This window comes from Volvox carteri (assembly GCF_000143455.1).
Source record: "Volvox carteri f. nagariensis unplaced genomic scaffold VOLCAscaffold_1, whole genome shotgun sequence".
NCBI classification, from domain to species: domain Eukaryota; kingdom Viridiplantae; phylum Chlorophyta; class Chlorophyceae; order Chlamydomonadales; family Volvocaceae; genus Volvox; species Volvox carteri.
The window spans coordinates 4,917,881-4,936,930 of NW_003307545.1; the positions used below are offsets into that span (position 1 = coordinate 4,917,881).

Consider the following 19,050-nt stretch of genomic DNA (forward strand, 5'->3'; position numbering starts at 1 on the left):
AGTTTTGTAGGCATCTAAAGAAGGGAATACAGGAGGTGGCTTTGCATGGCATCTTGTGCAATTTGTGACAAGCCAGCCCTTTTCCGATGTGCAAGGTGCAAAGTGGAGAGGTATTGCAGTCGAGAATGTAAGTTGGGTAAAACAGAAGAAACAAGTCGAAGAAGGCGTTACTAGCCGAAGTACCCGCTTCAGTGGGTCCTCTGTTCCTATCCATTGCTCGTGCCCCCTCCCAGCAATCCTCGCCTATCCAGTTGCCGCTGCCAACGCCGCTCCTCTTCCTGAACTCCTCCGACAGGTCAAAGGGATCACTGGCCTCATCACAAGACTCGCTGTGTGCAGCTTGCTGCCGCGGCCAAGGCTGCAGCCGTGGACCGACCGGCTGCTGGGGACCCCGCGGAGTCTGCCACCCAGCACCGACAGCCTCAGCCACCACCATCACCACCACCACCACGACCACTCCCACCCCAGCCCCCCTCTCAATTTGCATCTCCAAATCAATCTGGGTCCTTCCGCAACAATCCACGCACCGCGCGGTTGCTGGGAGAGCTCCTCCCAAGCCTGCAGCCGGAGGCTGCCGAGGCCGCAACCCAGCCTGCCGCAATTCCGGCGGGCCCCATTACCGCTCCCAACCAAAGCTTCCTCAGCAGCGGCAGCGGCAACGCAGCTAATGCTGCATCCGCTGGCGGCAGAGGCGGTGTCGAGGACGGTGAGAGCTCCCCGTCACGGCCCGGCCCTGGCGATGCAGCCCCAGCCCATGGCAGCGGTGTCGGGGCCTCAGTACCGCAGCCCCTGCCATCCCCACCCGTTAGTCTACGACCGCAGCCTCAGGCCCGGTCGCCGTTGGGCCCCAGTACCCCACTTCCCATGCAGCCCGCACCGCCACCGGGCAGCCCACACGCACCTTCAGGCCGCGCCTCCTCCATGCGCGTCGTCAGGTCGCACCTGCGTGAGGTAGGGGTGACGGCTGCCGGCGGCCTGCAGGTTGACGGCAGCGGAATCTTAGGCAGCGGCAGCATCTTGGATCATGCCACGCCGCCGGTGCCGCCGGTGCCGCCGGTGCCGCCGACACCGGGTCGTACCGCCGACGGCGGCGGAGCCGCCGTCGGCAGCCTCCCTGCAGAGCTCAGCGCCGCTGGATCCTATCAGCATCATCATCATCAGGACTACCATAACCAGCAACTCGGTTCCTCAGTGGCAGCGGAGCTGACTCCGGCGCAGCAGCAGCAGCAGCAGCAGCAATGGCCCTGGGCGCCAAGCGCCGCCACGTCTGCAGCCGACACACTAGCAGGCGCTGACAGTGCTTCCGCAGGGGCAGGAGCCGCGGCCCGGATTAGCTGTCTGTCCGACCTGCCGCCCGAGGTCTTGTTGGAGGTGCTCAAGGCGCTGCCCGCACGCAGCTTGGCGGCAGCGGCGGCCGTGTGCCGCAGCTGGCGCCGCGCCGCAAGGGAGCCGTGGCTTTGGGTACGGCAGCTGTGTGCGGCAGGGTACGCCCTGCCGGCGGCAGCATACGTGGCGCGACAACAACAGGTCACGTCGCCGAAGGCGGCGACGGCAGCGGCGGCTGTGGATGGGGGCGATGTGGCAGCAGGGGTCGGGGTCGGGAGTGGGGGTCCAGGAGCACGTGCGGTGGCAGGTGTTCGCGGCATTCGCGCGGTACGGGCGGTACATGCGGCCGGCGGCTCCAGCCACGAGGACTTCCTAGGCGGCCTGCGAGCGGGTTTCCTGGACCGGCTTCAACAGAACCACCACCACCACCACCATCAGCAAAGCCAGCCGCAGCAGCAGCAACGCCAGCACCCGAAGGACCATGGACATGCGGGGCAGCAGCAACGGCCGGACGCGCCGCCGCCGGACCTCAAGGACCTGTACGGCCGAACAGTACGGATGGAATCCAACTGGCGGTCCGCACGTTACGCGGAGATGGCGCTGCGGGAGCACAGCAGCAATGTGGAGTGTCTGGCCTTCCAGCATGTGGAGCCGTGGGGCTCTGTGCTGCTGAGCGCTGCGTGGGATGGCAGCGTGCGCGTGTTCTCGCTGGGGTCGGCTAATGGCGCGCCGCAGCAGGCGCGGTGTGTGCGGCGGTATCGGGGTCACACGGGTTGGATTACTTGCATGGCGGCGGGGCAGCACCACGTGGTGACAGGTGGGTGGTGATGATGGTGGGATGAGGACTGGGGGATCGGGGCTCTCGGGGAGATCGGGTTCCCAGGGTAATGTGGCCAGGACGCACAGGTTATGGTCACGGCACCCGCGGGGCCAGGAGGGGCTAGGAAGGTTATGGGGTTATGGGGCCCCCGCAGGACTTCGTGTGCTTCAGGACGCACGGGGATCAGAATGGAGGACACCACGGCCGTCGGGGCGGGATAGGGTGTAGATTGGGCGGGTCTACAGAGGCGAGTGGAGGAAGTTTGCTTCCAGAGGTATACCGGGTCGTTGGGTCGGAGCTGTTGTGTGAGCGGATAATAATAACCCGCGGGTATGTCATTGGTTGATTTGTTCCGTTTTTTATTTCTGTGTCCCGCTTGCGCAGCGTCCACGGACCGACGGGTGGCGGCCTGGCGCTACTACTCCGAGTCCAGCGACCCGTGGGTCGTGTTGGAGCATCCCCAGGAGGTGACGCTGGTGCGCTTCTGCTACGCGCCGCCGCCGCTGCCCACCACGCGCTACCTCGCGCATCACATTTGCCAAGACGACTGCGGGGAAACCGCCGCCGCCGCAACAACCGGAGCTGCCGGCGGCGGCGGCGGCAGTGGCAGCGGCGGCAGTGGCGGGATGGGGCTCTACGGCGATGGCGTTGGTGGGACGCCTAATGCAGCCGCGGGGGCCGCGGCGCATGCCGCAACCGGGGCGACAGCAACCGCGGCGGCGGCGGTTGCTGGCGACGGCATGCACGGCGGCTCGGGTTGTGGTACGACGCAGGATTGCTCGGCGGATGTACTGGCGCTGAAGCTGCCGTACGACCCGCAATGGGAGGATTGGGTAGTCACAGGTTGCATCGACGGTGCCATACGGCTGTGGCATCTCCCCACCAAGCAGCCGCTGCGCACCTTCTCTGGCCACGGTGACGTCGTATGGGGCATTGCCGTACTGTACGGCAGCAGTGTGATGGTGTCGTCTAGCCGCGACTGCACTACCAAGCTGTGGCAGCTGCCGCCGTACAGCGCAATGCAGGCGGCGGTGCAAGCGCCATCGCCGCCAGGCGCCGCTGCCTCCGGTGTCGGGGGAGCGGCCGTCAGGGGACGGGGCGACGGCAGCCGCGAGCATGCTGCCGGTGGCGACAGAGGCGGCGGCGGTTCGGGCGGTTCCCAAACTCTTGAATCCCTAGCGACATTCTGCGGTCATACTTCAGCCATTCTGTGCATGGACGTACACCAGGCGCCGCCCGGGGTGGTGACGGCACCAGCGGCGGCGCCAGGGGCCCCCCCGGTGACGGCTGCCGCTGCCGCTGCTGGCGGGGATGCTTATCGCATCATCGGTGATGCCGCCGCCGGCGTCGGTGGAAGAGCCCGTCGGGACGGTGGAATAGGGGTGTACGATGATATCGTTACGGTACTGTCGCACCTGCTCAACACGGGCCTTATGGACGCGCCATCTGGATTGCAAGCGGCCTCTTGTGGCGGCGGAGGCCGCACCGGCGAGGAGGACCCGGCGGCATTGGCGGCAGCTCCCAGGACGGCCGCCGCCAGCGCCGCCCTCCCTGTATGGCTCGTGGCCACTGGAGGCGCCGACGCCGTCGTACGGGTCTGGAACCTCGCAACGGCGCAATGCCACACGACCCTACGTGGCCATTCCGTCGGCGTCCTTTCCGTACAGTTTGGCTACCTGCCGCGCCGCGACGAATCGCACCGGGACCAGATGCTTCTGCCGCCAGATCTCGATGTGGCCTCAGGGCCGCGGCCGCTGTCGCTAGCCCTGCCGCCGGGACAGTATGGCAGCTGCCGCGCCCGGCCACAGCGGCTGCCGCCGTCGCAGCGGCTGGTGCTCGTGACGGGCTCCGTACGGGAGGTACGGGTGTGGGACCCTGTGGCGGGTACGGCGCTGGCGCAGTTATCCGATCACAGCGGTCCTGTAACGTCACTGGCCCTCGTACACGGCATGTTGGCGACCCTGGCCATGAACGGTGAGTCGACGGCCGGGGGGGGCCAATGCATCATGCTGCATGGAGACTTGAAATTGAAACCCTTTCGCTTCAACACGGAGACATATGCAGACTGAGCATAAGAGCCTGGTGCGATTCGTAGGTAGGTGGGTCAGTCAGCAGAGCGCGTCGATGTTGAATTTGACGGACAGCACGGTGCGTGTGCGTGCCTTTGCTTACCTCCGTTCTTTTGCATTTCCCCCCCCCCGTCGTCATCATCGCGCAGACGGGCTTATCGTGTACACATGCAAGGGCTTGGACGGATCAATGGAGATCAGCGGGGGGAGCGACGCTGACAGCGGCGGCAGAGGCGGCGGCAGCTCCGCGGCGACGGCTGCATCGCTAGCCCGGCCCGGTAGCGCCGTGGGCCGGTTGCGGCGGGTGGTGTCCGCGCACCGCAGACTACTTGAGCCCGTCATCTGCATGCAGGTGGGGTGCGCGTAGGGGCCCCCTTGCGACCGATATGCTCCAGTACGGGGATGAACAGGTGCCGAAAGGACACGCTGTGCCGAAGTGCCTAAGCTTTTTCTGCCACAACACGCCTCGTCGCCCTTCCCGCTGTCGTATCCCCGGCCCTATCGCCATCCATGGATGATGTCCTGCAGGATGGACCGCACCACTCTTTCTCCGCCGCACTTGCCGTACAGCTCGAAGGCCTAGCGGTGGGCAGCGGCACCGGCGACATCACCTACCTGGACTTCCGTCCCCGCGCCTCCCCCCTGCCCCTGCTACACCCGCGCCGGCGCCAGGTCTAGCAACAGCCATAGCCGCTGCAGTCCTTGCAGCTGTTGCAGAGGCCAAGGCGTAAAAAATATGCCGCCGCCGCTGCTGCAACTTACGGTTTTAGGGTTTTCAGCAGTCAAGGACAGCAAAGCGCCCTGATCGCGAAACGCAAGTCAGGTGGCCCCGGATGGCGGCGATAGTCTAGCAAAACCAACCCGTAGCAGCTATAGCCGCTTAGGCGCGTCAGGGTGCTCAGACGGTAAGGTAGCGGCTGGGGGGGGGCCAACACTACACAGCGGTGCACAGCAGCAGCCTTGTGCAGCTGCGGCCGAGCCCGCGCTTTAGTTCGGACTTCAGTTTTTCAGCTGGCGGTTTCTGGGCAGGATGGCGAAGCTGTGGTATGTATGATAGGAATTATGTACATGAATGAGGTCTTAGAGAGGGCAGGAAAGAGCCATGAGGAAGGAGGTAGGTGAGTTTTGAACGACTTCGTCAGCTATGCATGGTAAACATTAAAACGACGACGTGAACTGTACGACGACGGTACGGATGGCCTGTCGCCGCTGCTGGATGGACGCACGTGCACATATGCCATCTCGCTTCGCAGCGTGTGCTTGTGTGTTTTGCTGCTACGGGCGGGTGCATCCTGTGGTGTTTTTGACGTGTCGTGTTGTGTCTTTGCATTGTGGACGCTGCTCTTGCCATCATGTGCCGGGGTTCACAATCCTCCGCGGGTTCGCGGGCGTCAGCGTGTTGGTCCACGTGGCGAGACCACGTGGTATGGCCTATCATGTATGTATCGTGCCACACACACATGCACATGTGTATGTATGTGTGGCATGCACGGCATTGCATTGCATCCTTAATGCACTCACTGCATTCATTGCATTACAGTAAACGCACCTGCACCTGCACCTGCACTGCACAACGACAACTGTGGCCTATACAAGTAATTGGGCCCTGTTTTTTTCCTTACGCATCGGCTTCCCAGCTAGCTGTTGTCATCAAGGCAAGTACGCGACGGCGTGCCAGTGGCAACGCGTCCTGCGTGGTGCTCAGCACTGCAGCGAACTAGCCGCGTGCTGGCGTGTGCCGGCGGGCCGCTCCAGGACGCCTTGACCCTTACGGCCCTGTGTGCCATCACCATCAGCTCTCTTTCCTCCGACTCGCCGACCGGACCTCGAGTGCTGCAATAACGCGCTCCAGTAGCTTCTTCTGTCAGGTGTTGTTGTCCAATGTTGTAGCATTGGCAAAGTTAGGTGATGGGTGCGGTGGGGGCTAGCAAGCGGTAGCAAAGTTTTGCGGAATGTGGATTGTGTACTTGCGTGTTCTTGACGATCTGCGCCTGCCGTGATTCACTCCTCGCCGCTTGTTGTGTAGCTACACGTAGCTCGTCTGCCGTCAGATGCATATAGATATACATGCACACGTGGTGGCGAGCTGTTCGCTAGGCTTGTTTTTCGGAGCTTGGGGAGGTTGGGGAAGACGAAGAAGGTGGAGGCCAAATGGTTTGACCCCGAGTGGGGCATGGCGTTATCCGTGTAACAATAGCTTTATTCATTGGACTGATTATGCCTGGAGCGAATCGCTCAGGAGTGATGTGGGGTATTGTTGTATCGATGTTGGATTTTGGAGGTGCGTTTTGGAGGTGCGTGGAAGACTGTAGATTGCACCCTTTCCCCCGGACTGCAGCAGCTGCCCTGTCCTACCTTGGCGTAGCGTGGCGACGTGACCTGGCGACGTTGCCCTGAATGGGATGTTAATCCCCTCGCGAGAAGCGGGACAAATAGAGAGAGTGAGGGAGAGGAAGGGACAGAGGTAAAGATGGGGAGAAGCGTTGCCGACAGTCTGCTGGTGCAGATTGTCAAGGTGTTGGTGGCGCTGGTGCCATGTTGCTGTGGCACTGCTGCTTAAGCAGCTGCTGTTCAGCCTCAGAATGTATTAGAAGGTCCTTAAGAGTTGACAACATCGCCTTTCAGGAGGCTAACGGAGTTTCAGCATAAGTGAAGCTCGACCATGTGGCCCAAAAGGGGGAGAGACACAATAGCTGATGTTGGTGTTTGTGCCATGGCTAGCATCCGCGGTGGATAGTATCCAAGAGCAGTTTTGTATATGTGTGAGATTTTTGTGTATGCGTGTGCGTTGAATCTCAAGTATCTGACTGGGCCTCGCACTAGCCATTGCCTGCTGGCCTGCCGCATCGGAATGACCGCCTAAGCTCTCTCCCGCGGACGGAAGAGGGGCGGAGTAATGTCCCGTTCCGAGCAACGACAAAGCAACGCATACGGGTACGCAGTGGACGCCGAAACAAAACTGAAGGAGCGTTGTACAGAGTCTTACTCACAATGAGCGCGGTCTTCCGTACACTTACATCATGCTTGATGATGCTTCCAAGACCGGGGGAATGTAAGGAGTGCAGGGTACGGTACACCCCTAAACCTATCAAACATATTCAATCCGGGAACTCTAGCATCTTACACTCCTCGCTGCTGTGCTATACAGAGGTCCTGGCTCATCGTCCGGGCCCCCCAATATATTTTTCCCGAACCAGTCCAATAACCACTAGCCACTAACCGTCCCCTTACCATTCCAAGGCGACTCGCTCTGCGTTGGAGCCCTATAAGCTGCATACTGTTACTAGGCGACCCAAATCAATTGATATCCCCACATCAACACACACCGAGAGCAGTAAATGTGTTCAGTTTTAAGACACGGCGCCTTACCCTGGCCAGCGTGCTAATAAATACTTAGGTCACCGCCTACACAGTCGCTCACTACATTTCCCGGCCCTGCATCTGCCTGTGTGCATCTGGCTACACCTGGCTCACATCTAGCCCCCGGGGCGCTCTGTCCCCCGGCCGTGCCAATTTCACATAACGCTGCAGTCCTGTCCACCTCAGCCAGACGCCCCGGCGCGACTGAATGATAGCGCTGCCGGGTCCCCGAACTTCCGTGGCCGTGCTAACCGCAGGATCAAGTACACCAGCGCCAGCACGAAGCTCAGACCGCCGGTCACCAAGTAGGCAACGCCCAGGAAGGGGTTCCGACTGCCCAGCCATGTGGTGGTGCCCAACACAATGGACTTCTGGCCGTCGAATGCGTACGTATTGTAACGATTGGTTATGGATATGGGCACCACATTGCCAGCCTTCAAATCCGTGTCTATCCGGCCCCAGAGCTTTCGGAATCGCGGGAGGGCGGACAGACGCATCCAGTTCATGAACCGCTGGTTCTCCTTCGGCGTGGCGCCACCGGAGGCGTAAGACAGATTGAAGCCGCCACGCAGCGAATTAATTTCAGGATTGAAGTTCTGAGGGTTGTACTTTGCGAACCTGTACTTCACGTCAGAGTCGAAAGCGATGTTCTTGTCACTGACGGGCAGCAGTTTCGAGGGGCTCGTGGCATTGGACTTGATCATCATCTGCACAGCACGGCAACCACAAGGAACACCGGCACACCTTGTTAGGTAAGGTCTGCAAACTTTGTGGTGCCAGTCCGCCATTCCGCGATTTACTTCCAACTCAAATAACATTTTCCAGTTTAAGACCGCCGCTGAACCTACGGCGTGAACTTACGGTGTAGGTGTCGTTGAAGAAGCTCCAAGCTACCAGGCCGCAAGGATTGATCGGCAAGCTCTTGTTGCCGCCCAAGAACTCCAGCGGGTCGCACAGGCTGGTCGCCAGGTCCTTGCTCTTCCCTGCCAGCTGCATGTCGCTACGGCTCTTGACATACCTGCGTCGCAGCACCCGGTTTGCCTCCTCAGTTAAGCGTCACTGCTGACTGTCGCCGCCCCAATAATTGAAGCTCTGAAGGAAGACCACCGGTTGACCTAATCGCCGGCGCAAGCACACTACACCCAAGCCCATGCCCATGACCCAGTCCCTTGGCAAGACAGATAAAACCCCGCATGCTTAGTCTGCATGCAGACTGGCGTGCCAAGTAATCATGCGTGTGATGGTGTTCCAATGCCCCATATGTACGGCACCTACCTGCGGTGGTTTTGGTAATACCCATTCAGCTCATAGTACACAAAAATGGGAGCGGGCATGTCCTTTGTAATTGTTAGCTTAATTTCGCACGTCAGCTTGGAGTCGTTCGCTGCGTGCTGTATGAGGTAGGGTAGGGTAGGGCAAGGAAGGGTGGCACGACCGAGTAAGATTACGCAGGGACCCGGGAACCATTTGAAGCCCGCGCTGACTACGTAAGCCAATATTCAATCCAAGATATCAACCCTCGGCTGCTCCACTTGCACCCACAATACGGAGATGGCATCCGAGGGATCAGCGTGACGTAGAACCGAAAGCGGCAGCGGTGATGGCATACTATTCCCAGCTGCCAGAATAACCCTCTTCACACACCTTCCCTCTTCACACACCTTCCAGATATATTCTTGCCGTTGCGCGTTTGTGTTCAGGTTGTTAGGAAGGCAGGTCTGGTCGTAGCGCGTCCCCACCTCCACCGGCTGCGAAATAGTGAAACAGCCCGGACTATATAAGCACGCACAGACGTTGGACAGGCTAGGCCGCAGGACTCGTGACCTTTACGAACTTGAAGGCACATGTCGGGTCGGGCATGCTACCGGGTGAGCAAGTAACCCAGCGAACGGCAGGCGACCACTCCATCAACAAACAACTGCCCTAGGAACGCGAGGCTGCCAACAGTAGTACTGAATCTAAGCCAACATGTTTGGAAACGATGGACGCGCATTCGACAATGTCTGCTGGGGTCTCGAGCATCAACTGTGCCGTTGCTCGGAGCCTCCGTGTGCACGAGGCGCTCGTACATCTGAACCCACAACCCACGCGCTGGCGCACCTTCAGCCCGTAGTAAAGGCATACTGAACCGATTGGCACAAGCACCACTCCAATCGCCAGAAAGATGAATACAATCTGCATTTTATGGAGGCGTGCTGCCTTTGGTGCTCGTACGTCAGGCGCCCAAGAAAATGGGTACAGCGCCCAAACAAGCGGATTCAAGGTATAATGGCAAATGGCACCATAACGGGCAGAGGACGGCTCCGATAACTTACCCATACAGGCTCAAGAACGGGCTTGCACGCCGGCAAGGTCTGCTGCGTAATCCGTGTATCTGTTGTTTATTATGAAGCCATATGTCACGCAGAAGGTCAACGGTCCTGAAGATGCAACACAGGGAACCTACTGCGCGGCTCTTTTGTTTTCTTTGTTGTCCCTTCTCCAGATGGCGTAGGGGACGCCATGATTATGGTACAAGTACCTTGGCGAACCAGCTTGTAAGTTCACAAAGCTACACGGTCAGGGAAGGTCCATGCGATAACTTCGCATTTCAAGCAAATAAATATACAAATCTCCTGATGTGTATTAGAGGATGAAGTAAACGTAATCTCTTTCCAGACAGCAGAATGTCATGACCTGCCTGAAAATATACTTCTGACTGAACGGTGTGTACGGGTCACCTTCATGCTATTGCAGGCGCACAATTTTGTGATACGCAGAGCGATGGCATAAGTCCAGTCAATATTGATTTTGCTAACCTGGCTCTGTAGCTTTTAATACGTGATTTGGGCCATCTCTTAACGAATGTTGGCACGCAAAGGGAGAATTTACGGTAAAGGAGACGCAAACGCGTGCTCCACATCAGCTAACCTAGTGCAACCTGTACTATGCGTCACCTCATGCTCGCCACGGTTGGTGTCGGCGGCCGGACCAAAGTTCGTGACTACGATTGGTCGAGCAACACGACCACAACGGAGCCTTCGAGGTATGAATAATAATTATTTGGCACCGAGTCGCACTGGTGACAGCCAACTCATTTTTCTGCCACCAGCCAGGCATCAAGGTGTTAGCCATCGACGCAGCACAACCATTCGATTACGAGCACCGTATGCGTAAACAGAAGAGCGATGAAAGCAAGCTTAAAGTGGGAATCGTTGGCTTCGGGACGTTTGGGCAATTCCTCGCAAAGCGCCTTGCAAGCAAGGGGCATAAGGTGCGGACGTGTGGAACCACGTCGGGGGATACAGCTTCACACATGGCCGCCAGCTAGGTAGTCCCCGCCTTCCCCCACACCCTCATCCATCTCCATGCCAAGTTCTCCGATTTCAATGGAGTTTTTGGGGTTCAGCACCCTCCACCAGGATCCTATGGAATCTGCCGGATAAAGGGCAGCGACAACCCGGCTCCTGGACGTGACACAGATCATTGGAACCGGATCCATTACCGTCCACCGACCTAAGCGGGTTTGGGGATGCATCCAATCTCTTGACGGTTGAGGGAGTTATATCCCGCACACCGTCGGGTTTGATCCTGGCTCTTCGAGGGAAAGAATGCCGCGCCTAATTGTGCATGGGCATGTTTGGATGCACCAAACAATTCTTCCGCTTCAAATGCAGCTGCCCCGAGATGCGTTCAGGGGAGTAGGGCGTGTGTCCCGACTCGAGTGCTAACTCTCTTTCATGCATGCCTGTATGGACGTGAATTCAAGGCATCATCCGGAGCTCTGGCCAGAACCAAGCCGTGTGCCTGGCTATCCGGAAGTAGTAGGATAGCTGATTCTTGACGTTCAATGGTTACAGGTAATTGCCACGTCCCGCACTCCATACGAGGAGGTCGCACGAAAGATTGGCGTGGAGTTTTTTCAGGACGTGGACGATTTTTGCGAGGAGCATCCGGAGGTGGGTGTTTCTGGTATCTTTATTAACTGCACATACACAGATGTCCGTGGCGGCAAAGCGCGAGGAAGCCTCCGCACCCCGGACAGAGCGGCCTTGTTGCGCTGGCACCTGCGCTCGAAAGGGGGGAGATCTGGTCCCGTTAAGGCCCGCTAGGTGTGCTCCCTATTCATCAGGTCGGCGGTTTTGTCGCGCATTGCATTTACCGCATTTAGGGGCATGTCTCAGGCGGCTGCAGGTTTCCTTCAATTTCCCTCAGGCGGCTTCTGCCTGCCGTCTCACGCCCGCCCTTGTTCCTCAGATTCTTAGCCCGCATTGGCCCCCCCCATTGTCCCCCATTCATCGTGGCGCCAGGTAGTCCTCCTGGCCAGCTCCATCTTGTCAACCGAGTCGGTACTGCGGAATCTGCCAGTGCAGCGACTCAAGCGCAACACGCTGTTCGTAGATGTGCTCTCCGTTAAGGTGTGGGCCACGTGGGTGGTTAGCTGGTGGTTGGCGGTACTTGCCTTGGGGTACCTTGAGGTTGGAAAAGCGGCCTTGATTACTGCGGCAATCTCTCGGGGGGGAGCGAGTGTGTGTGTGTGTGTGGGGGGGTGGATGTTGGGAAAGCTGGACTCGGTTTGCCGGTTGAGTGTCTTCCTCTTGCAGCCAGTTGGTTGTCGCGTGCCGCGTGTCGAAACATGTGAACGGGATGTGGCATCGTGCAGCCCCACAGCACTGCGACGGGTTCCCAGCCATCGGCGCATTCCGGCGGCGACCTGAATAATAATAACTACAGCAAGGCGACTTGCTCCTGAGAGCATGTTCCGGTGCTGGATCGATATTGGTTGCATGTGTGACGGATTGCGGCGGATGTGTGCGGTGCGGTGCGCGCAGGTGTTCCCGAAGCAGCTGCTTTTACGGGAGCTGCCCCCAGAGGTGGACATCTTGTGCACGCACCCCATGTTCGGACCTGACAGCGGCAAGGGCAGCTGGGCGGGCCTCAACTTCATGTACGAGAAGGTCCGCATTGGGGCCGACCCCAGGCGGGAGCGCCGAGTGGAGAACTTCCTCAAGGTGGGCAATGGGCGGGTGGGGCTCCTCGGGGGTTGGGACCAGGCGGGGAGTGCAACTACGGCTACCGCCATCACCTAGAAATCCTTCATTCTTGTGGCTGCAGCAGCAGCAGCTCGAGATTCAAAGCCTAGAGCTGCTTCACTTTCCATTACAGCCGGTTGAGCCCCGGCGGGCGTTCCTGCAGGGCGCCGTAGCACGCGATGGGGTTGTCTTGAGTCGCCCTCACTTATGCCCTCCCCGTCATCCTCGTGGCGAGGGGTCGGTGGCCCTCGGGGCGGTTTCCCGCCTGTTACCTGCTTTTGATCCTCCAATTCACCGTTCCGGGGTCTCCGTGCGGGATGCCCCCTCTACCCCCCTCTACCGAAATCACCCAAATCGACGCCGGCCGCAGTTCTTTCGCGAGGAGGGCTGCACCATGGTAGAGATGACATGCGAGGAGCACGATCGCCAGGCGGCTTCCACGCAGTTCATCACGCACACGGTGGGCCGCGTGTTGGGAACCATGCAGCTTCGCTCGACGGAAATCAACACCAAGGGCTTCGAGGCGCTGCTCAACTTGGTGAACAACACCACCAACGACTCGTTCGAGCTGTATTACGGCCTCTTTTTGTACAATCAGAATGCCACGGATGAGCTGGAACGGCTGGAAAAAGCGTTTGACACGGTGAAGAAGCAGTTGTTTGGACGGTTGCACGACATTGCGCGGGCGCAACTGTTCCCAATGGAGGAGATGGGCAAGGGGCCAAGCGGCAACGGTAACGGCAATGGGAAAGCTGCCGCCACTGCACCGGTGCCGGCTCTGCCCGCTGCTCGGGAGCCCCTGGCGCTGCCTGCGGGGAAAGACGTCTACGCGCCTAGCAATACAGGCACCATTGATGTGTAGCCCCGGGTTACGTGAGGGGGTAGTACGGGGGTTGGGGAAATGGGTGGTGACGTAGTTTGGGTAGGCAAGTGTAAGTAGCAGCAGGAGCGCGAGGAGTGGATTTGGGAGGGCGCGAGATGAGGGGAGCTGGCTTTTCGAGGGGAGCAGTGAGCAGAGGCGCGTGCGAGTATATTTGATGAACAGCGCATTGCGCGAGGGAAGAGAGGGAGTGTGTGTGTGTATGTGTGTGTTGTCACGCAGCAGCGCTGCGTTCGCCCACGGGGCGGCAACAGGGCAGCGTCTGCCTGTTTGCAATCGCTTCGACCTGGCTTCCAAGCGGAGTTTAACAAGGACGTCGTGACAATCAACGGATTATTATCATTTCATGTGCTTGCATGCCGAGCATTACATAGTCTCCGGAACCAAACAAATGAACGTAACTCCTTGAGTCTGGTGCTTGACTAATTTTGTAAAAAAAGTTGTCACTTGGCAACAAAGGTATTACCAGTTAAAGTCTCATCTCCACGCCCCATGCACTCAGCAATACCCGGGTCTCAGCCTTAAAGACTATTCAAACGAAATCAACAACACAAAACAGTCCTGATGGATAGACATGGCCCGTACAAATGCCCGTACATTGTTTATCAATCTAATACCACCAAACGAATTGGCAATATGGCATGAGCACGCACGCGGGAAACCCCAAAGGATACATAAGGGCAACGGCCGCGGGGACATCGCTAACCAAAGGAGCAATGTAGAGGTTCAATGCCCCCGAAGAATGTCTGCCTTATGTTGTACACAGAACCCCACCCCTGCCAGTAGAATATGTCCCCCTCGTCACTCGATCCCCCAGCTCCTCCCGTACATGGGTACATGGTGCGCAAGTCAATGGAGAGCTAGACATTACTCTCCTTCCCAAAACAGCCATCTGTATCATGCGAGTCGCACGGGTTGAACACGCCGCCATAGCATGCCAGGCGAGGTCGTTCCCTACCGCCGGCCCTTCTTCCCCTTCTTGTAGAATTGATTCTTTCCCGCCAGGACGGAGACCTTCTTCTTTCCGCCCTTCTTGGTAACAGCTCCCTTCAACGACTTTACTGTCTTCCGCACCCGAATCGTCACGGGCTTGTCCGCGGTATCCATAGCGTCATCCTTCGCCACCGTTGGCGCCACATGATGCTCCACAGGCGCTGATACGAGGCAAGCCGCTAGCGCCGCTTGTCGCTTTTCCTCCGCCGTCGCCTTCCATGGAGTCTGCTTTTCTACTTGCCCTCTGCGCTCTGTGCGCAACTTCTTCTTAGCATTACTACGAGTTGATTTTCCCATTACGATGCTCTCGGTATTGCCCACACCAGGATGGTGTCAATCCTAACGAGACGAGCGACAAGTTAGCAACTTGGCCCGGACGTCATAGAACAGTCATAGAGGGTTACAGGTTGCATATCGTGTACAAAATCCTAGGAGACTCATAAAGAGGCATGACAACCGTTGGTTTGTACGACCAAAGGCTTATTGCCTGTCAGAGAGCTTCTTGTCTCCCAAGATGGAATTCGTCTGACGTGCATTAGATTCAGCGGCAAAAGTGTGCATTATGGCTTATGTGCAACAACGGCATCGTGATTTTACACCGGCCCAACAAAGCAGCGCACCTGTTACGCTACTCGCTTGTTCTCTTGATCAGCTTTAACGAAAGTATTTCCGATTACTCTGTGTTTTACTCGGGGTTGGGTGGGTAGTCATCAACCGCACGCGGTCTTCACGACATACACGTTCCTCACGCCACGACAGCCGCAGATGGTAGCGCTTGCTATGGCCGCGGGTGGATTAATTAGCGCATCAAACCTTGGGGATGTTGCTGGCATCGCTCTAACAGCGGCTCGCGCGTTTAGTACACGGCCGACATGCGCTGTAGGTTGGGTGCAAACCTACACACTTGCGCATTGCTCCAGGCCACAACGTGAAGCACGGATATTCCTGGATCATCACAATGGCAGTCAGCATCAAATGCCTACGAGCTCCCGTTTTGATGCGGCGTGGGGTACTTCAACTCCATCACCGCAGAGCTCGCGGCCAGAGCTCCAACAGCCCCAACAGCCTCACCGCGACCGCCATCTCCAACATCATCAGCACCGCAATCCCTCGGAGGTGCCGGTGCGGGCACAGCCTGCACCCGCCTTGGCGGGTCCAGCGTGTGCCGCAGCTCCTGCAGCTGTAGCCTCTTTCAGCCAGGGCGTCGTTGTACGGCACAACGGCGGCGGTCCGGCGTTGTGGCTCGCCTTCGCCATCAGCAGATGTAACACCAAGAGTATGGGGTCCTCCTGCCACAACATCTCCTCGCTCTCCACGTCGTCGTGCCATCCTGTCATTGCGCAAGGTGCAACTGCGGCTGCAGCTGCAGCTGCAGCCCCACGTGCCTACGTGTCCTGTCGTACAGCCGCCGGCAGCATGGGGGCCGAATACCAGGCAGGCAGCAGAGCCCCGGCATCCACCACATCCACCACATCCACATCCACCACACGGCCGCTTCCAGCAGCTCGTGGCGCGCAGCTCTTTGCGCCCCTGGTAGCACCCGCAGCAGTAGCAGCAGCAGTAGCAGCAGGTTCTCACTCGGGTCGCCGCGCGGGGTCCTCCCCCTGCCCAGTGGCCCCACCTGCTGGCAGTAGCAGCAGCAGCAGCAGTAGGAGGTCGTACTACACCATGTCGACATCTTTGCGCGCGGACATCCAGGCTTCGGCGCTCAAGAAGCAGACAGGTTGGGCAACAGGGGGGGGAGGGGCTTGCTGGAGTCGTCCGGGGGAGGGGGGAAGGGGAGGTGCGGTCCTGTGCCCTCCTTTTCACGGTCTGTGGGTGGGCCATATGTGTATGTGTAAATGTTTGTGTGTATGTATGTATGTATGTTCTGATGTATGCATGTTTTGATGTATGTATGTATGTATGTATGTATGTATGTATGTATGTATGTATGTATGTATGTATGTATGTATGTATGTATGTATGTATGTATGTTTTGATGTTTTGATGTTCTTCACAGGCCGGCTCTGGTTGGATCGAAGGTTTCGGGATCCCGGGCCCGAAATACATACATACATATATATAGGTATATGTGTGTATGTGTGTGTATATATATACAGCATCGAGACCTGTCAGGGTCGAAAATACTTCCGATGGTGGAGGGTAAGAGTGCCCCTAGTCGATGGACGGTGGTGACCTGGGATAAAGTTGACCTGCCAGCTGACCAGGAACGGTGTTGGGCCGCTGGCAGATTCCATTGGATGCCGGTGGTGGGTGCGGAACCTGAGCGATCCACTGAGAAGCTGACTAGGGTGACTGGATGAGGGTGCCCCGAAATACCGGGGAAGGCAGGGTTTCGCAGGGTAGCTGCCACGGGCGAAGATATGAACCACCTGTCCCACACATTATATATGTATATGTATATATATAGATATAGATATAGATATAGATATAGATATAGATATAGATATAGATATAGATATGTGCGTATCTATTTAATATGCGTTATTAGGAATGTACAACATGTCACAATACCAGCCTTGTATCTACTCGGGAGACGTAGTACACTACATTTGCCTCCGAATATGTTCAGCTAATAAAGCTAGTGGCCAAAGTAGCGTTCCTATTCCCGGGACCAAAGGTGATTAGTTGACACACTCACTGGTGTGTTTCTCGCCCCTTTTTAAGGAGTCACCCCTCACATACATAAATACATACATACATACATACATACATACATACATACATACATACATACATAGGTGCACTGGCACGCGGCCTCGGCAGCAACAAACATTGCACACACACACACACACACACACAACGCTGGGGACATCAACACCCTGGTGACGACTGATGACGTCATATTGGGCTTTGGATTCTTACTCGTACGCCGACTTGAGATATCCCCGCTGGGGGTCCCCGCTGGCCGGTTCTTAGCTTCTCCAAATGCAGCGTTTGCTGTTTCCCCCCCGCGTGCCCCTGGCACCTTATTCCGCGTGATACCGCGCCCTCAATCGCCAACCAACCAACCGCAGGTGTGAGTCTTAAGTACCTTTTGGACTTCGGCACGCAGCCTCTGGAGCGCCAGATGTTGCTGTCCGCCCGCTTCCTGCACGCCGAAATCCCCATCCGTCTGGCGCACCGGCTGATGGACCTGAACCACCTGCCGCCCAAACTCAGTGAAGAGCCCCACGTGCGGCGAGTGAAGGTGGCTCGGGGGGGGTGGGGGGGGGGACTGAGGAGGGGGGCACTTTATGTGGGTTTGGTTTTGCGGCATGTGGTTGTGTGTGTGTATGTATGTGTTGGGGGGTTTGGGATGGGGGCGTGTGTGTGTGTGTGTGTGTGTGTGTGTCTGACCGCCTGGTGGCTGATGGCTCCCAGAGGCAGGAGCACCCCGCTCTGTCCTTCCACCTGTCGATCTGTATGACCCAAACACACACACGCTCACACGCTCACACACACAGGGCTGGTACGCTGAGTCGTTTGCCGACTTCCGCTCCTTCCCCGCCATCAAAGACCACCTGGACGTCCTCCGCTTCACGGCCATGCTGAAGAAGGCGTTTCGCCGCCACAATAACGTGGTGCCCGCCATTGCCAAGGGGGTGGAGGAGTACAAGAGGGACCTGCAGGTGGGTGTGGAGGTGGGAGGTGGGAGGTGGGTGTGGGTGTGGGTGTGGGGGTTGGGGGGGGAAGCACCTGCGGGTGGGGAAAAGGGGGAGGAGGATGAGGTTAGTTGGTTGGTTGGTTGGTTGGTTAGTTGGCTGCAATGGCTGCTCGTCGCGGGGTGTAGACGTGTACAAGTATGTATGCATGTATGTCGGGGGGGGGAGAGGTGATGACGCCGCGTGTGATGGGCAAGTAACCCAGCTGGCCCCCGCCCTCCTTTTCCCCCCCGCTAAAACCCTTCCCCCACATTCTTCCCCCCACTGCCCCAAAACCCTTTGCCACCCACCTCTTATTATCACACACCCAAACACGCACATACACACACGCACGCACACACACGCAGCGTACGGATGAGTCGACTGAGGAGCGGGAGAGTGAGATCCAGCACTTCCTGGACACCTTCTTCCTCTCCCGCATCGCCATTCGCTTCCTCGCGGGCCACCACATCTCCATGCTCGACCCCCCCCGCCCCGACCACATCGGTCTGGTGCACACGCGGTGTAGCCCGTACTTGGTGGGTACGGGGGAGGGAGGGGAGGGAGGGAGGGAGGGCGGGGGAAAGGGCGGGGGCAAGGGAGGGGGGCCGTGGGTGCGTAAAGCTCGGTGGTGGCGGTTGGTTAGCCTCCGCTCCCCCTCACCTTTCTGCTTCTTGTACAATCTTTACTTGGCAGCAGCTTCACTCGTTCGTGGTTCGTCTTTCCCCCACACACACGCCGACTCCCAACCCCGGGGGCTACAACCCAAGCCACCGAACTCGGGTGCTAACCCCCCCCCAAGCCCCACCACCCCACCACCACCATTCCCCCACTGCTAATCAACCATCTTCTCCCCAATTCCCTCCTTTCTGGCCCCCTCCCCCACCCACACACCCATTCAGATTGCTTCGGACGCGGTGTCGGAGGCCCGTGCCATTTGTTTCCGGGAGTACGGCGGCGCCCC

At 58.2% G+C, this 19,050-nt stretch overlaps 4 protein-coding genes across 4 annotated transcripts in view; 3 read left to right on the top strand and 1 right to left on the bottom strand.

Annotated features, from left to right (window-relative positions):
* Window positions 1-45: 45 nt before the first annotated feature.
* On the top strand, window positions 46-4,893 carry VOLCADRAFT_86388 (uncharacterized protein; the record flags this gene model as incomplete). Its single annotated transcript, XM_002945874.1, has 6 exons — window positions 46-127; window positions 296-706; window positions 746-2,143; window positions 2,531-4,120; window positions 4,365-4,567; window positions 4,786-4,893. The coding sequence occupies 6 exons, from the start codon at window positions 46-48 to the stop codon at window positions 4,891-4,893; spliced, it is 3,792 nt and encodes a 1,263-aa protein (XP_002945920.1).
* Window positions 4,894-7,204: 2,311 nt separating this feature from the next.
* VOLCADRAFT_102874 (uncharacterized protein) lies at window positions 7,205-10,227 on the bottom strand. Its single transcript, XM_002946232.1, has 7 exons — window positions 10,022-10,227; window positions 9,891-9,949; window positions 9,676-9,750; window positions 9,237-9,323; window positions 8,851-8,966; window positions 8,437-8,593; window positions 7,205-8,282 (listed from the first exon to the last, which is right to left on the bottom strand). The coding sequence occupies exons 1-7, from the start codon at window positions 10,077-10,079 to the stop codon at window positions 7,758-7,760; spliced, it is 1,077 nt and encodes a 358-aa protein (XP_002946278.1). The 5' UTR covers window positions 10,080-10,227; the 3' UTR covers window positions 7,205-7,757.
* Window positions 10,228-10,343: 116 nt separating this feature from the next.
* Window positions 10,344-14,861, top strand: agd1 (arogenate/prephenate dehydrogenase). The gene is made up of 6 exons (XM_002945875.1): window positions 10,344-10,600; window positions 10,667-10,828; window positions 11,415-11,513; window positions 11,865-11,972; window positions 12,387-12,566; window positions 12,958-14,861. Exons 2-6 carry the CDS (start codon window positions 10,724-10,726, stop codon window positions 13,447-13,449), a joined length of 984 nt encoding a protein of 327 aa, XP_002945921.1. The 5' UTR covers window positions 10,344-10,600; window positions 10,667-10,723; the 3' UTR covers window positions 13,450-14,861.
* A 2,618-nt stretch (window positions 14,862-17,479) lies between these two features.
* VOLCADRAFT_54923 (pyruvate dehydrogenase kinase) overlaps window positions 17,480-19,050 on the top strand; it is a gene marked incomplete at both ends in the record, with an annotated part of 2,870 nt that continues 1,299 nt past the window's right edge. Inside the window, 3 exons of the mRNA XM_002945876.1 lie at window positions 17,480-17,653; window positions 17,910-18,086; window positions 18,467-18,629. Of these exons, the coding sequence (XP_002945922.1) occupies window positions 17,480-17,653; window positions 17,910-18,086; window positions 18,467-18,629 (514 nt within the window). The remainder of the gene's footprint in view (window positions 17,654-17,909; window positions 18,087-18,466; window positions 18,630-19,050) is intronic.

Bases quoted from the DNA above. Each gene is read 5' to 3' on its own strand.
- VOLCADRAFT_102874 (XM_002946232.1), bottom strand. From the start codon at position 10,079: ATGGCGTCCCCTACGCCATCTGGAGAAGGGACAACAAAGAAAACAAAA. The intron at 9,324-9,675 runs GTGCGCCAGCGC...ACTATTTCGCAG, and splicing joins GCCTTTACTACGGGCTGAAG to CCGGTGGAGGTGGGGACGCG. The intron at 8,594-8,850 runs GTAGGTGCCGTA...GCTGCGACGCAG, and splicing joins TATTACCAAAACCACCGCAG to GTATGTCAAGAGCCGTAGCG.
- agd1 (XM_002945875.1), top strand. From the start codon at position 10,724: ATGCGTAAACAGAAGAGCGATGAAAGCAAGCTTAAAGTGGGAATCGTT. The intron at 11,514-11,864 runs GTGGGTGTTTCT...TCGTGGCGCCAG, and splicing joins TTTGCGAGGAGCATCCGGAG to GTAGTCCTCCTGGCCAGCTC. The intron at 11,973-12,386 runs GTGTGGGCCACG...CGGTGCGCGCAG, and splicing joins TAGATGTGCTCTCCGTTAAG to GTGTTCCCGAAGCAGCTGCT.